The sequence below is a fragment of the Schistocerca piceifrons genome, chromosome 3 (genome assembly GCF_021461385.2).
Source record: "Schistocerca piceifrons isolate TAMUIC-IGC-003096 chromosome 3, iqSchPice1.1, whole genome shotgun sequence".
NCBI classification, from domain to species: domain Eukaryota; kingdom Metazoa; phylum Arthropoda; class Insecta; order Orthoptera; family Acrididae; genus Schistocerca; species Schistocerca piceifrons.
In genome coordinates this window covers 26,235,684-26,252,834 of record NC_060140.1, presented here as the reverse complement: position 1 = coordinate 26,252,834, position 17,151 = coordinate 26,235,684, and the positions used below count along the sequence as shown (strand labels likewise).

General features: G+C 43.7%; 3 protein-coding genes across 3 annotated transcripts in view; all 3 read right to left on the bottom strand.

Moving 5' to 3' along the window:
* Positions 1 to 9,422, bottom strand: part of LOC124788369 (collagen alpha-4(IV) chain-like) — a 29,148-nt gene extending 19,726 nt beyond the window's left edge. The window contains exons 1-2 of the mRNA XM_047255634.1: positions 9,309 to 9,422; positions 5,901 to 5,987 (exon numbers count right to left, since the gene is read on the bottom strand). Coding sequence (XP_047111590.1) covers positions 5,901 to 5,987; positions 9,309 to 9,422 — 201 coding nt within the window. The remainder of the gene's footprint in view (positions 1 to 5,900; positions 5,988 to 9,308) is intronic.
* Positions 1 to 15,134, bottom strand: part of LOC124787950 (collagen alpha-1(XV) chain-like) — a 244,078-nt gene extending 228,944 nt beyond the window's left edge. Inside the window, exons 1-2 of the mRNA XM_047254949.1 lie at positions 15,093 to 15,134; positions 5,901 to 5,987 (exon numbers count right to left, since the gene is read on the bottom strand). The gene's annotated coding sequence lies outside the window, so the exon portion shown is untranslated. The remainder of the gene's footprint in view (positions 1 to 5,900; positions 5,988 to 15,092) is intronic.
* The window catches only part of LOC124788368 (collagen alpha-1(I) chain-like), a 305,934-nt gene continuing 303,767 nt past the window's right edge, over positions 14,985 to 17,151 (bottom strand). Inside the window, exon 14 of the mRNA XM_047255632.1 lies at positions 14,985 to 15,338. Within this exon, the coding sequence (XP_047111588.1) occupies positions 14,985 to 15,338 (354 nt within the window). The remainder of the gene's footprint in view (positions 15,339 to 17,151) is intronic.

The window sequence follows — 17,151 nt, the reverse complement described above, 5'->3', positions numbered from 1 at the left end:
CAGGCAGAATATGGTGCTGCGGTCGGCAACGCCTATATAAGGCAACAAGTGTCTGGCGCAGTTGAAAGATCGGTTACAGCTGCTACAAAGGCAGTTTGTCAGGATTCAAGAGAGTTTGAACGTGATGTTATAGTCGGTGCAGGACCGATGGGACACAACATTTCCGGGGTAGTGACGCAGTGGGGATTTCCCCGTACGACCATTTCACGAGTGTACCGTGAACATCAGGAATCCGGTGAAACAACATCAAATCTTCGACATCGTGGCAGCCGGAAAAAGATCCTGCAAGAACGGGACCAACAACGACAGAAGAGTATCGTTCAACGTGACAAAAGTGTAACCCTTCCGCAGATTGATGCAGATTTCAATGTTGGGCCATCAGCAAGTGTCACCGTGTGAACCGTTCAACGAAACACCACCGATATGGGTTTTCGGAGCGGAAGACCAATTCATGTACTCTTGATGACTTCACGACACAAATCTTTACGCCCCGTCTGAGCCCGTCAGTACTGACATTGGACTGCTGATGACCGGAAACATGTTGGCTTGTCGGACAAGTCTCGTTTCAAATTGTATCGAGCGGATGGATGTGAAGGGGTATGGAGACAAGTTCATCAATCCACGAACCCCGCATGTCACCAGAGGATTGTTGAAGCTGGTGGAGGCTCTGTAATGGTATGGGGCGCGTGCAGTTTGAGTGATATGAGACCCCTCATACGTCTAGATGCGACTCTGGCGGCTGACACGTACGTAAGTGCCCTATCTGACCACCTATATCCATTCATGTCCGCTGTGCATTCCGAAGGACTTGGGCAATTTCAGCATGGCAGTGCGACACCCCGCTCGTCCACAATTTCCGCAGATTGGCTCCAGGAACACTGTTCTGAGTTTAAACACTTCCGCTGGCCAACAAACTCCCCAGACATGAACACAGCATATCTGGGATGCCTTGCAACATGCTGTTCAGAAGAGAACTCTACCCCCTCGGATTTATGGACAGCCCTACAGGAGTCATGGTTTGTGTCCCCTCCAGTACCACTTGAGTCAATGCCACGTCGTGTTGCGGCACTTCTGAGTGCTAGCGGAGGCCCTACACTATTAGGCAGGTGTACCAGCTTCTTTGGCTGTTCAGTATAGTAGCAAAGTACTAAATTAAAACGTCATGCCTGATGTTGAAGTTATACTAAATGATCAGTGAAAATGTAGTAAGGGACTTCATTATTTTGTAGGGGGTGACAGGGAGAAAAGTGTTTTGAAGTTATTTGAAATTTTTTGTGAAGTTCTCTCATTGTTTGGGTAATTTGCACGCGGTGAGTTATGCTACCTCACGACATGTACATCGTTTCTAACTGTAATACTTCGCTTATTGAGTTCAGTATGTAATGCAAGATTATACCTCTTAATCTTTAGACTACGGTAGCATTTGCAGTTAAAAGGGATAACTGCTCGTTTTATCCGCTTAGAGTGGCTCGTAGTTGCTAGAACACGAGACTTCACATCTTAGTACTTATTGGACATCTTGCCTCAATATCTCGATCCGTTTTCTGTCTCTTTAACATTATTCCAGTGGTCTTTGAGAATTAATCTCGAAACTGGTTCCATTATGGCTCTAAGATATTTGACATTTTAAAAAATGATTTGCAAATAGCGTAAATACAAGAAGCATATTAACATTCACAAAATAGAGCCCACGCATGTTACGTAAGAGCACTCAAATGCTAAGAAAAACCTTCATCAATAGTTTACGCCGGGAAAGACTACAGACACATAAACGAGTTTTTAGTTTATGGAGCAATAACATAAAAAGTTATGCACTTAGTGCATTCCGGTACTGATGAAAATGAAAACGTCAGATGTGTAGAAGGACCAAAAAATTCTCATGAAAATTCAGTATTAGTCTGATAATTTCAATGGTTCAAAATAACAAGGCTGCACACAGTCACCCCTCAAAAACCATATTAGACTGGTAATTCTCGCAACAGCGGAAAACTTTAATTTCCATTCTCTGGAAAAGTACAAGACATCCCCAGCAACGCCTGAGGTTTCCTGGTCTTCCAACCGCGCCGTTCGTCAGCGCCGGAACGGACACCTGTCTCTCAATTAACAGGGCTCCCCATTGATTCGGGGTAAGCCCTGCCTCCTTGCTCTAGGACAGCTGCAAGATCCACCCGAGGCAGCCGACGAGTCTTACGGAGGTGAGGACGTGGATATTTTATAAAATAGGAGAGCCTCCACTGGCGGAACAGTTTCTGTCAACCTGCACACTATAGCGCTTCTCAAGATGCAAGATACATCCAGTCAGCGTTTTTTTTTTATCATAAGGAAAGTCTATTTGCATACCGCCACTTTCACCTTTAAGAAAGAAAAAAACAACTGCGCCATTTCAGACGTTTGCCCCTAACTACGCCTGTCCCAATAGTTCTACTTATACTATGAAAGGTTGAAATAAATGGGGCAGAGTATCACATTTATCACATGTATGTAACAGAGAAGAAATTTTTTCCAGGAGTACTTATGGTGTGTCTGCGAAGCCGCTCTAGGCAGTCGAGAAATCCATGCGTGTATTCTCGAAAATATAGAGGAATACCATTGCGGATCATAGCACGAAAATCCAAAAACAGTGCATCAGATCAAATCAACTGCTTATTGCAGGGACATTCCAACTACATGGCGGATCGTAGAAAGCACTCCAAAGTAAGTTGGAGATCTATTACCCGTATTTCGGATTACAGACATCAGGTATGGTGTAATTCTATCAGAAGTCGCACGAGTGAAGACGGCCAGAATTCGTTGGACCAACTGCCCGACATCTACTGCTGGGCCAAAGAAGAAGCGATAATCATCCGTGTCCGGCAGGTTGCATGCGAGGCAGAGTGGAGAATTAGCAACATAAAAAAAACAGCGTGTGACTAGGGTCTCCCGTTAGGTAGACGGTTCGCCGGGTACAAGTCTTTCGATTTGACGTCACTTCGGTGACTTCCGCGTCGATGGGGATGAAATGATGATGATTAAGACAGCACAACTCCCTGAGCAGAGAAAATCTCCGACTCAGCAGGGAATCGAACCCCGGCCCTGAGGATTGACATTCTGTCGCTCTGACCATCCAGCTACCGGGGGCGGACATTTGCAAGGTGAACTTGGTGGAGACATACCACATGGAGCGTGCAGTAGTGCGAAGAAAAGGAGCACTCATCGCCCGCCATATATTGTGCCCCTGCAGTGCAGGTACTTGCGTCACATTTTGGGTGAGAGACACTTGCATCTCCGTCGACAGAGAGCATACAGGCGGCAAAGCGGCAGAAAGACAGCTGTGCTCCAGGAAAAAAAAGAAGAGTTCAATATGATAAGAGCGCTGGGTTGTCCAACAACATCACCTGAGGGGCCAAAAGTGATTCTGATATTGGTTTGTGGGGCGCTCAACATCGTTGTCATCAGCGCTCGTACAACTTCCAAATATTTCCATTTCCGGTCTCGGCACTTCCCGAATGATGATGAGATGATGAGGACAACACAAACACCCAGTCCATCGGTGAAAATGCCCGACCCGATTGGGACTCGAACCCGGGACCCCGTGATCCTGAGGCAGCAATGCTAGCGACTAGACCACGAGCTGCGGGCAGGGCCAACGAGGCTGGGGCATATAACTAAAAAAATAAGCTGGTGAAGCACATCAGGCAGCACCGCCACATCACCGATACGGTGGCCTGATAAAAAGGGGCCCGTGCTCGATCCAGAATATGGTATAGACCCACACCCCCCGGAACCTGGGGAATAGTGAGGTTCTGACTAACATCATAGCTAACGTGTGGCGAGCCAGGGTGTGCAGAACTGGAAGGGTTTGCGCCATGTGAGTGATCAACGATGCCATGTGAATACTGACATAGCATTTACATTGCAGCACTCATCCGCAGTTGAGGGCCGCAGTGCGCTGCAGGTCAGCCATACCAAGACAACATAAAGTATCTATCAAGTTGAGTGCATCAACATTCCCCTCAGACAGGCCTGTACCGATAGACATTGCCTGTGATTTACCTACATTACGCGAGCTGTGTGAAACTTCGCCGGAGGTCGCCACCCACGGAAACGCTGCCTACTTTGGCACTTCGAAGGTAGAGGACCAAAACGTCCACATATTCGGTGCAGCAAAATCGACGTTCACCAGCGACCTCCTGCCAGTCATTGTTGTACGCCCCAAAACAACGATTCTAGAGTGAAGGTTGTAAGGTGAGTAGCATCTTGGAAAGTGTACAGCAGCGCCGACAGGGGTACTGCTGTCTCACCAAGCACCTGATCAGGATCGGTTGTGTGAGCCTATCACTACACAACACACTGTATTTCGCTCCATACAGGAGACGTATCACCGCCTAAACAATAGTTTCTGGGTATCCCTTACAGCGGAAGACAGCTGTAAGTAAAGAATGATTGAGCCTATCAAATGTCTGGAATAGTCTAAAGACGTCAAAGGGCTATCAGATCCCTATAGCGGCAGAGCACTGTCTGAATGTCGTACGGTCCGACTAGCGATACCTGATCAGAGCTCATGAGGTGATGGGCAGGCCTCATAAGTCGCACCGTCAAAAGACGAGTAAAGACTTCCATGTCTCTATTTAGCAGGGTCAAGGGGCGATAATCACTGATATGCAGACCTCGTGTTTAGAGCTGAAAAATCTTTGAAACTTCATATATACAGTCCATGTTCAAAATTATGTGTGAAAACATTAATAGTTTTTTCATTATTCTTTGTAAAACAAAGAAAATATTTACACCACTTTACGAAGTCATTTTTGCACTAAATTGAAGAAAGATGTTGACTGAATTCTGTATGTCCTAAGAGATGTGAGTAGGTTGGCGCTACTAAGACCAGGCGAGCGCTCCGAATGCCACGGCGAGTGTTGCCGATGGTGGGGGGGAAATAGCAGAGGAAAAGCGAGGCCGCAGCCGGACGCCGCTAGGGTGAGCAAGTCTGCCTGTCGCAGCTTGCCAGCAGTACTAGCTATGCTAAATCAGATCTACGTTCTGAACTAGGAACACGACTGTGAAGCCGCACCTGTTCAAAAAAAGAGAAATTAGGCAAGTCACATCATTCAATGCCGAATGGGAATTGCTATTTGAACACCAGGCAAAGTGATTAACACACCATCGCCCTAAAGAGCAGAATTTTCAAAAACAGTGACAAACGTGTCTTTTAATTTTTAATTGAGAAGCTAAATACAAACGCTCGTACATTTAGCTTTAAAATGTTTTTATAATGAAATAATTTCGTAAAACTTTTCATCCCCAATTCCACTCTCTTAGGGAGCTGAAGTTCCAAAAACATAGAACGATGTACTTTTCTTATGTCTAACTGAGAGGTCAACTACCAACTTTTATACACGTAGTTTTAAAACACTTTAGTAGTTCTTTAATAATGAATCATTTACAAAACAATTTTCACCCACTGTTTCACCCCCTTAAAGATTGAATTTCGAAAAATACTGAAACATATATTTTTTTTATTTGTGACTGAGAGGCTAAATATTAATTTTCGCAGATCTACCTTCGAAACTGCCTTAATAACGACAGATTTTTAAAAAGCCTTTCATCCTCTGTTTAGCCCCCTCAGGATGGTAAATTCCAAAAATCCCTCTCCAGTATTCACGTTCCTATCCTTAGCGGTTTGAGCTGGGCGTGAGGAGTCCGTGGCCGAATCAGTCAGTCAGGACATTCCCTTTTATATATGAATATTATGGTATTCCACTGCAGAATGATGGTTATTTCCGACTGCCATCTTTGCATCACGCCAAAACCGAGATACCCTACATATCTGAATGTTGTTATACATGTATCGGCTTTGCAAGCACATACCATGAGATCCTTGTGTATAAGGCCCTTTTGTACAGAAGAGTCATACGTAGACGTACCTTGGTGGCGTCACAGCAGTCTCCTTTCTCTCCTTTGAGCCCAGGTTTCCCAGGTGGCCCAGGTTCTCCAGGGAGACCAGGCAGACCCTGTAACAACAGCGCTTGGAATTACATTAATGCCCACAATGTGTTTTGTTGACATTAAAATTTTCAGTTCTGTGGAAGAGTCATTTATATAACCGTAGGCTGAACCTTTCTCAACGAACTTTGTAATCGCTTTGAGATAACTCTAAATAATCTTTTGCAATATTTATCAGTTAACTATGTTTTTAAGAACCTGCTTACACTGTACCATTAAGGATAATTAATTAACTGAAAGTTCTAAGAATCCTTCGAGCAAAATAGAACTACATCATATTTCATCATCAACCGCTGACAGCAATTAGAGGTGTTGTATATATGCAGACTGAAGCAATGAATGAAAATTTGTATCAAGCCCAGGATTCGAACCCTGTTCTTCTGCTCCCGAGGCAAATAGGCCAAACTACACCACCTTGGCATAACGTCTTTGCACAATTTCACGGACTGTCCTAGCACACATCCCTCCCCATCCAGATTCTCATTCATGCCTCAGCCCACATCGTATTCCTCTAGTCTGCACATCTATATCATAGTTATGTGGGGCTTGAAAACTTACCTGGAACCATACAGTTTGAATTGGATGTGTACCATATGACAAGAACAATATAAAAGGTATTCTGATCAAGAAAAGTTTAATTTTTTAAAGTAACAATTTATTTTATTTACTTTTCTTTGCCCCTCTTGTTTGAAGTCTGTCATCTTCAAAATCAATAATACGGAATAAAATATGGCTTAAATTAGTGTGAGAGCAACTCAAGTACTTGTAAACTACGGCAAAGATCCTGTTACAATATCTGTACAGTTACATGCTTCTGTTTTTACTTATGGTATATCGTGATAAGAAATATGGCCTTGTAGGTTCCTCAGTTTACTCAGGTTTCCTCAGTTTACTCAGGACTGAGTGTCGTTTGACAGCGCAAAAGTCACAATTTTACCTTAGTATACCAACAAGATCAAAAGACCCCGCGCGGTTTGGGCGTCCTGTCACGGTTCGCGCCACTCACCGCGTCGGAGGTGTGTGTTGTCCTTAGCGAAGGTTTGTTTAAGTTAGATTAATTAGAGTGTAAGTCTAGGGACCGTTGATCTCAGCAGTGTGGTCCCATAGAAGCTTACCACAAATTTCCAAATTTCATCGATTAATTCTGTTAATCAAGGAGCTAACGTTATGCTGATTCTGATAACACCCGGTACATGTTGTGTAACGAACAGTTTTAACGATCAAACTTTTACCAATGCCCCTGCCCTCGTTTGTAAGACTTTTGGCAAGGAGCATTCAACATTTCTTCACAACATTCAGCTTGAGCACAGTTCGCTGCTGGGCTACACAGACATATGATGCCTTTTAGTGCCAGTCTGTGCCGCTACTAGCTACATTCAGGAGGTTCACATGGACTACAGCAGAACTGTCAGACATACCACAACAATTGCGATTCGAGACTGCACCTTCTTGAAACTCTACAGGGACAGATTTGTACTTCATTGGAACACTGTTCCGTGTTCTCTCTCACAATGTGTGTCCAGGTCCACTGGAAGCCATAATTGGGTACTAGAATGTCACTGACCCTTCTATATGCAGTCTATCGCTTGTGGGCATCGACAAAGTGGCTGCTCAAAAATCGACTTCTCACAGATGAACTTCTGCATATACCTTGCTGGGAATTCTGCATCATAGCTGCTAAACATCTAAACCGACGTCATCTGATGGAATGTTAATTCTTTTGTTGTTATGCTACTATCTCTGGAGATCATTTTAGCATCCACAGGGCATAATATCCCAGTTCATCCTTCACACGTGGAATGAGACATATTTTCTCACAGGGGCCGTGCACTCCTCACACCTGCAGGATCTCACAGGCTGAAACTATGACAAGTATACTTTTCTGTTATCACTGACAGTCTTGGCTGAAGCCTCAGTTGTTGCTCTATAACGGCTTTGTCTGAGATTTGCACCCTTCGTCCTATCTCTTCATTCTATGTTTATTCAGTCTCCACGATCGTCTGCGCTGGTGCAAAATTCCACACTACTCACGATATCAAATATCATCGTTCTTCATCACTAACATCACACTTCCGTGATACTTTGAAGTTATTGGCTCCCATATGCACTCTCAGTGTAACCAGTAGTTTTAAACCACAGCTTGCAGATCCCAAACTTATCATTTCTTTAAAACACTTATCTACTCATTCTCTCCACATCGCTTCTACTCTCACACGACACACTTTCGCAACGGTGTTCTCTGGTTCATAGCCTAGATGTGAGCATTGCTCAACACTTCAAAGAACAAGTGAGACACTGATATTTCCTACTTAGCTGCAACCTGCTATTGACAAGCCAGTTCAGTACACATCACCATATGAGCTCACAGACTTTCTCGTGACGATTTCATCTTTTAAGCCATCACCCATTAGTCAGACAAGGACCATGCCATGCTGCTCCATCTCAACAACGCCACATTATTGTTTGCCACCTGCAATCATACACCCACGTTCATCCCCTGACAACAACTGTGTGTTCTTGGACTCAGTTCTCTCTCATCCATCTCCAGCAACACCAGCACTATCACCAACTTTCACTTTGATTTTTATTCAGAGTCTTCGCACGCCCAGTACCCAGACATTAAATGAACTTTCCTAAACGCAGTCGTTTTTGTCTTTGTCGTGCACCCCAGGACCATGGTGATGGTGCTGATGGAGATGACAGTCTACACATCATTTAGCATCAGACTTGCGGCATCCACGTCTCCACATGAGTGACAAGTGCCTGTGACTACTCTGGTTTCCAAGACAGCTGTTGTGTGTATAGATGCTTCCAAATTTGATAGGCCAGGAGCTCCCACAACAGGGAATCTCTGTGCAACCCCATGTTCCCAGGAGTTATCATGAGGTAAGCGATTTCTGTCATCACCTCACGATCTGTTTTCCCTAGAGACTTCCTGCCTCTGGTGAGGACCAGCTTGTCTGAAATCAACTCGTGACTTTACATTCGCCAGAGGCTGTACTTTGTACATACTATGTGGCTGGTCACAGCCAAGTCACCAAGTGGAAGATGTTCCCCAAGAAAACTCCAGCCCATCGTATTTACTGTGAGGCTAGATGATCCAGCACCACCAAACAATCCCAGCCTCCATGTCCCCCACACTTACTATGAAACCTGCTGCCACAACATTACCACATGGCACTAGTATCCCTGGATGTTCTGGTACTTACTATGACACCACCTGGCCCACGCCACCAAGTGGTCAATATTCCTATGATGTGCATTGGCTTTAGTCCAGTGCATCAGCGCCATGTGCTACCTGATTTACTCTAGGCCGCCTCTGTACATACCGTGGGGCCAATTGGTCCAACATCACCAGAGGACCTCGTCTTCCTCAGAAGCCTCCCTATGAAAGGCATAACAATGTGGGCCCATAAAGCTCCTAGAGGTTTCCAACACCTCATATTACTAAGTTTGCTGGGTGTCCTCTAAACACTCCCAGCCAATGAAACTTACTAGTATAAGGTTGAACATTTTTTTGTCATCACAGGTTTCTCACCTTCCTGGAGAATCCCAGCCTCCAGTTCTTACAGAAATGCTGAGTGTTGTGAAGGCATTGCTAATTATGCATGTTGTTGTTGTTGTTGTGGTCTTCAGTCCTGAGACTGGTTTGATGCAGCTCTCCATGCTACTCTATCCTGTGCAAGCTTTTTCATCTCCCAGTACCTACTGCAACCTACATCCTTCTGAATCTGCTTAGTGTATTCATCTCTTGGTCTCCCTCTACGATTTTTACCCTCCACGCTGCACTCCAATACTAAATTGGTGATCCCTTGATGCCTCAGAACATGTCCTACCAACCGATCCCTTCTTCTGGTCAAGTTGTGCCACAAACTTCTCTTCTCCCCAATCCTATTCAATACTTCCTCATTAGTTATGTGATCTACCCATCTAATCTTCAGCATTCTTCTGTAGCACAACATTTCGAAAGCTTCTATTCTCTTCTTGTCCAAACTATTTATCGTCCATGTTTCACTTCCATACATGGCTACACTCCATACGAATACTTTCAGAAATGACTTCCTGACACTTAAATCTATACTGGATGTTAACAAATTTCTCTTCTTCAGAAACGCTTTCCTTGCCATTGCCAGCCTACATTTTATATCCTCTCTACTTCGACCATCATCAGTTATTTTGCTCCCCAAATAGCAAAACTCCTTTACTACTTTAAGTGCCTCATTTCCTAATCTAATTCCCTCAGCATCACCCGAATTGATTAGACTACATTCCATTATCCTTGTTTTGCTTTTGTTGATGTTCATCTTATATCCTCCTTTCAAGACACTGTCCATTCCATTCAACTGCTCTTCCAAGTCCTTTGCTGTCTCTGACAGAATTACAATGTCATCGGCGAAATTCAATGTTTTTATTTCTTCTCCATGAATTTTAATACCTACTCCGAATTTTTCTTTTGTTTCCTTTACTGCTTGCTCAATATACAGATTGAACAACATCGGGGAGAGGCTACAACTCTGTCTCACACCCTTCCCAACCACTGCTTCCCTTTCGTGTCCCTCGACTCTTATAACTGCCATCTGGTTTCTGTACAAATTGTAAATAGCCTTTCGCTCCCTGTATTTTACCCCTGCCACCTTTAGAATTTGAAAGAGAGTATTCCAGTCAACATTGTCAAAAGCTTTCTCTAAGTCTACAAATGCTAGAAACGTAGGTTTGTCTTTCCTTAATCTTTCTTCTAAGATAAGTCGTAAGGTCAGTATTGCCTCACGTGTTCCAGTGTTTCTACGGAATCCAAACTGATCTTCCCCGAGGTTGGCTTCTACTAGTTTTTCCATTCGTCTGTAAAGAATTCGTGTTAGTATTTTGCAGCTGTGACTTATTAAGCTGATAGTTCGGTAATTTTCACATCTGTCAACACCTGCTTTCTTTGGGATTGGAATTATTATATTCTTCTTGAAGTCTGAGGGTATTTCGCCTGTTTCATACATCTTGCTCACCAGATGGTAGAGTTTTGTCAGGACTGGCTCTCCCACGGCCGTCAGTAGTTCCAATGGAATATTGTCTACTCCGGGAGCCTTGTTTCGACTCAGGTCTTTCAGTGCTCTGTCAAACTCTTCACGCAGTATCATATCTCCCATTTCATCTTCATCTACATCCTCTTCCATTTCCATAATATTGTCCTCAAGTACATCGCCCTTGTATAGACCCTCTATATACTCCTTCCACCTTTCTGCTTTCCCTTCTTTGCTTAGAACTGGGTTTCCATCTGAGCTCTTGATATTCATACAAGTCGTTCTCTTATCTCCAAAGGTCTCTTTAATTTTCCTGTAGGCGGTATCTATCTTACCCCTAGTGAGATAGGCCTCTACATCCTTACATTTGTCCTCTAGCCATCCCTGCTTAGCCATTTTGCACTTCCTGTCGATCTCATTTTTGAGACGTTTGTATTCCTTTTTGCCTGTTTCACTTACTGCATTTTTATATTTTCTCCTTTCATCAATTAAATTCAATATTTCTTCTGTTACCCAAGGATTTCTACTAGCCCTCGTCTTTTTACCTACTTGATCCTCTGCTGCCTTCACTACTTCATCCCTCAAAGCTACCCATTCTTCTTCTACTGTATTTATTTCCCCCATTCCTGTCAATTGCTCCCTTATGCTCTCCCTGAATCTCTGTACAACCTCTGGTTCTTTTAGTTTATCCAGGTCCCATCTCCTTAAATTCCCACCTTTTTGCAGTTTCTTCAGTTTTAATCTACAGGTCATAACCAATAGATTGTGGTCAGAGTCCACATCTGCCCCTGGAAATGTCTTACAATTTAAAACCTGGTTCCTAAATCTCTGTCTTACCATTATATAATCTATCTGATACCTTTTAGTATCTCCAGGGTTCTTCCATGTATACAACCTTCTTTCATGATTCTTAAACCAAGTGTTAGTTATGATTATGTTGTGCTCTGTGCAAAATTCGACCAGGCGGCTTCCTCTTTCATTTCTGTCCCCCAATCCATATTCACCTACTATGTTTCCTTCTCTCCCTTTTCCTACACTCGAATTCCAGTCACCCATGACTATTAAATTTTCGTCTCCCTTCACAATCTGAATAATTTCTTTTATTTCATCATACATTTCTTCAGTTTCTTCGTCATCTGCAGAGCTAGTTGGCATATAAACTTGTACTACTGTAGTAGGCGTGGGATTCGTATCTATCTTGGCCACAATAATGCGTTCACTATGCTGTTTGTAGTAGCTTACCCGCATTCCTATTTTCCTATTCATTATTAAACCTACTCCTGCATTACCCCTATTTGATTTTGTGTTTATAAGCCTGTAGTCACCTGACCAGAAGTCTTGTTCCTCCTGCCACCGAACTTCACTAATTCCCACTATATCTAACTTCAACCTATCCATTTCCCTTTTTAAATTTTCTAACCTACCTGCCCGATTAAGGGATCTGACATTCCACGCTCCGATCCGTAGTACACCAGTTTTCTGTCTCCTGATAACGACATCCTCCTGAGTAGTCCCCGCCCGGAGATCCGAATGGGGGACTATTTTACCTCCGGAATATTTTACCCAAGAGAACGCCATCATCATGTAATCATACAGTAAAGCTGCATGCCCTCGGGAAAAATTACGGCTGTAGTTTCCCCTTGCTTTCAGCCGTTCGCAGTACCAGCACAGCAAGGCCGTTTTGGTTATTGTTACAAGGCCAGATCAGTCAATCATCCAGACTGTTGCCCTTGCAACTACTGAAAAGGCTGCTGCCCCTCTTCAGGAACCACACGTTTGTCTGGCCTCTCAACAGATACCCCTCCGTTGTGGTTGCACCTACGGTACGGCTATCTGTATCGCTGAGGCACGCAAGCCTCCCCACCAACGGCAAGGTCCATGGTTCATGGTTTATGCATATAAAATTTTTTTCGTGATTTTGTTTAGATTTGTATTCTTTTTCTTTTGTTCATATGGGCATTTCCAATTGTGATTATGTAACATTCTACTGTGGGTCTTAAATGTAAACATGTAATTGTGATTATTTCGTTTGCCAATGGATAAATATGTTTCTTGCTTTGCACCTGTGGTAAAGTTTATAAAGTTCTCTTTTGGAATATTATTAATTGCGAAAAATGCAGTCAATAACATTTATAAAGATTTATGTAATTTACGATAACGATACAACATCCATAGACAGGGGACAGCGATAGTGATATCGATAGATGAAAGGTTGTTGTGTAGTAGAGGGGATGGTGGATGGTATGTCTGTGAAGCATGCGCGGAAAAATAGTATTGTGTTTTATGGAAAGCATACGTAATTGTATGGACAGTGATACCGAACTATCAGATTGTTAATTCTCTTTACCACTGCGGTATGTAATGCCATCGACAGCGAAGTTTAGGAGCAAATAAACCGGACTGTGAAAGTGTCGCTAACATTACTTTGTTGTGGCCGACAAGAACAGTGCTTTTATGCGAATGAACTTTACTGGTATTGGTTTTGGGTGGTGGAATTGTTGTCTATCACATTCTATCAGGCCGTGAAAGTTAATACTTTAAATAACTGTGCAATATAAATGACTTTCAGTGACGTTGTCGTAGTTTGAAATGCGAGAACAGAGAGGACATTGTTTACGGTGTGCTTCACACACAAGAACAATTCTATGAACTGTGTATTTGTGGCTAAGACTATATGAATGTGACAAACTGTGTAATTATGGTCGATAGCGTCACGGACAGTGCATAAAGTGTAAAAACGAGCGATGTCTACGTAATGTACTTTGAAAGAGAGGATATGTCAACAATGGTTGTATACTGGCGTCTTGTGGATTGTTAATCACCACGGGGTTAATGATACAGCTGTGCCGGAACTTTATTTGCGTTTCACCGGAGAAGATTAACCAGCGGAACTGCCTGTATCCTGCTCTCATCATCGTAACCCGCCGACATCGTGCTGCCCAACGCAACGCTTCGCATGCAACAAAAAGTTAAGAGAGTTCGCCGAACTCTATTCCCCTACCTAGAAACTTTATTTCTCTATTAAAAGTATAGGAATTGCAGACTCTATTCAAATATATTCTTTGTTTAGCTTGTGTTTGCTTTCTGCTAACGAAAATTAAAATTACGATCAGTGAATTAAAAGTTGCCTGATAGTCATTGTTGACAGACCAGTAAATATAAACTTCTTCCTCTCATTAGAACTAATTCTCCTTGCATGTCAAAATCATTGTAGTTATTTTATGTAGTTTTAGGTATTGTTATGAGATTAGATATATGACAGTGACTAATAAGAGTACTTTGTCGCAAAATATGGCGTCGCGCGAAAATTACGGCGACCGCCATAATTGCTTGCGTTGTGACCAATAACGTAAAAGCTGCTATTCCCGTATTGGTGCATTTCCTAACGTGAGAGTGAATTATAAATGTCAGCTGTCAAATCACGTAGGGGCTGTTTACCCAGTAATAAAAGTTTTTGATATTGTATTGCTACGAGTCGTAGTATTAAGAGACACTTGTTATACTCAAAAGTGGGTAGATGTATGGTGAACCCCCTCAGTGTTCATGCAATTATTAACAGTATTGTGTGTGATTCACGAAATTTTGTCGCATTTTCTAATTCCTTTCAGATATTGTCTTAGACGTTTTTGAAGTTTCGGAGAATATATACACAATTTTGTCGATTCAAGTTAATTTCAGAGCAGTTTCTCGTGAATGTTAGAGTTTTCAGTTCATAAACAAAGTGAGATCGTGACCAGTTGAGAAGTATAACAAAGAGTGTGGTTTTCCAACTAAAATTTTGGATGACTTCACAGTTCAGACTTTGATAATTATTTTTCCTGTTGGTTGAGGTCATCACAGTGTCCTCATGTTGCCAAATATTCTCATCTTCATTTCAGGCCATCTGCACCTAGCACATACCACGAATCTGGCTGGTGGCACATTCCCTAGTGGCCCAATCCGTGGGTACTTACTATGAGGCCAGCTGACCCGCACGGCCACAGGATACTGTCTTCACTGGAGACTCCCTGGATTTTCCTTGAGGCCAGCGTACGACACTGGCCCCTGAACGCCCCTTCCCCGCTGCCGTGATGCTGTCGCCCCCCACAGCCCCTTGCTCACCGTGAGGCCGGCCGCCCCCAGGTCGCCCCGCGGCCCCGGCTTGCCCGGCGGCCCCACGGGCCCCCGCGGCCCCCGCCGCCCCCGCCGCCCCGGGTCGCCCTTGTCGCCCTTCTGCAGCACCAGCGGCGTGCCGGCGCCCACCTCCACGCGGGGTCCTGGAGGACCGCGCTCTCCTTTCGGTCCCGGCGCCCCGGTAGCTCCAGGAAGGCCGCGCTCGCCGCGGTCGCCCTGTGGACCTCGTGGGCCCTGCAACAACAAAAAGGAATTAAGGCTGGAGTTAATCGAGGTCATTTGAGCACCAAATCAAAGTAACACACAGATGGCAAAGGAAACTGACAGAGGTACAATAACAGCTGTCGAAATGACTGATATCAAACATTAAAGCAAGCATAAAGGTGGATGATTTGATTTAGATTTCAATGGAATCCCAAGTTCTAGTCCAGTGATTTTATAAATATGTCCCCTCTCTTGGTCCTACAAGAAAGCTATGCTTCATACTTAAGAAATATTGTAATAGTTTTGTACTGTAGGTACCTGATCCACGTAGTATCCTCTGTAACGTTCTATGTAGAAATGATTGCAGATACACTTCACTTATCGTTATCATCGTCGTGCTTACGCCCTGAAATTAAAAGTTGTAGCCACATAGAACATTCCACAAACATAATTGTGTTTGGAAAGCCCATAGCGTGAACACCTTTTGGCTTGTATTTGACGCCATTTAACGAGAAGTCTTGGTAAATCCTTTTACAGAGATGGACACACTGACGTAACATTAAGCGCTTTTTTCTTTATTCCGCAACTCTGAGTTCCTTCTGTACGCTGATATTAAGCTAAAACTTTCTGCTGCAACTCCTGTTGCAGCCTTATTTGAAATTAGTCATGTCTCCCTTCCTTGAAGTAGTATGGATCACCCTAAGGAATTAAAGATATAGTTTCGAAAGACATCGGAAGTAGCAGTTTTTGAAGTTTTCGTAATGTATCGAGTATTACAGGGTGGCACACGAAATGTGGTACCAATTGTTTCTTCCACAATTTACGACGCACATTAGATATCCCGCTGGGATCTCTGCAGCAGTACCAGGAGACCTTGGAAAAACAAATGAGTTACGAAATGACGTGTAATTCACGATACTACCGGTAGGAGACTAGTAAGCTGACAATGGAAGACTGACGACACAGCAACGATCGGCAATTGTGCTACTTTTTCCTGGAACGAAAAGCCTTGTTGTGACTCAGGCGTTTTCGACAACAGTTTAACACACGATGGGTCCCTTGCGAGAAGGTCATCCACAGGTTGTACGATGAATTTGTACATGAAGGAACAGTACTGGAAGCGAAGCGACCTCGGATTAAGCCTGTTTGTTCCCGGAGAATAATGAAGTGGTACGAGTTGCTGTACAGAGAAGTCCCGGGAAATCGTGTAGAAAGGCAACAGTGCAACTGGGAATATCCAGACGCTCCATTCAACGCATTCTTAAATGTGACCTCCATACGTACCCATACAAGATGACCTGTGCACAGAAGCTCACTTGAAGAACACAACCAGCAGAGGCTACTGTTCGCTGAGTGGGCGGAGGATGGGGAAGAAACTCTTAACAACGTTTGGTTTTCAGACGAGGAGTATTTTCATTTAGACGGTGTGCTTAACAAACAAAATGTACCCTTTTGGGCCACTGAAAACCCACAAGTGCTTCATGAACGACAACATTATGCTCCGAGGATTACAGCGTGGGCAGAAATTTCCAGTCACGGACTTATTGGACCCCTTTTCTTTGAAGAAACTGTGAACAGCGAGCGTTATTTGAGCATGCTTCGCAATAGCTTCATTCCACAGCTTCTTGCTACTGCCTTGCCCTTCAACACGCAGTGGTTCATGCAAGATGGAGCAAGGCCACATACTGCAAAAACTGTGTTGGAGTTTTCACACGAGCATTTCGACAATCGGATCATTTCACTCAGGTTTCCAGGTCGCTTCAATGACGGACAAAATTGGCCCCCCAATAGTCCAGACCTCAATCCATGTGACTTTTTTCTTTGGGGGTACCTAAAGGAAAAA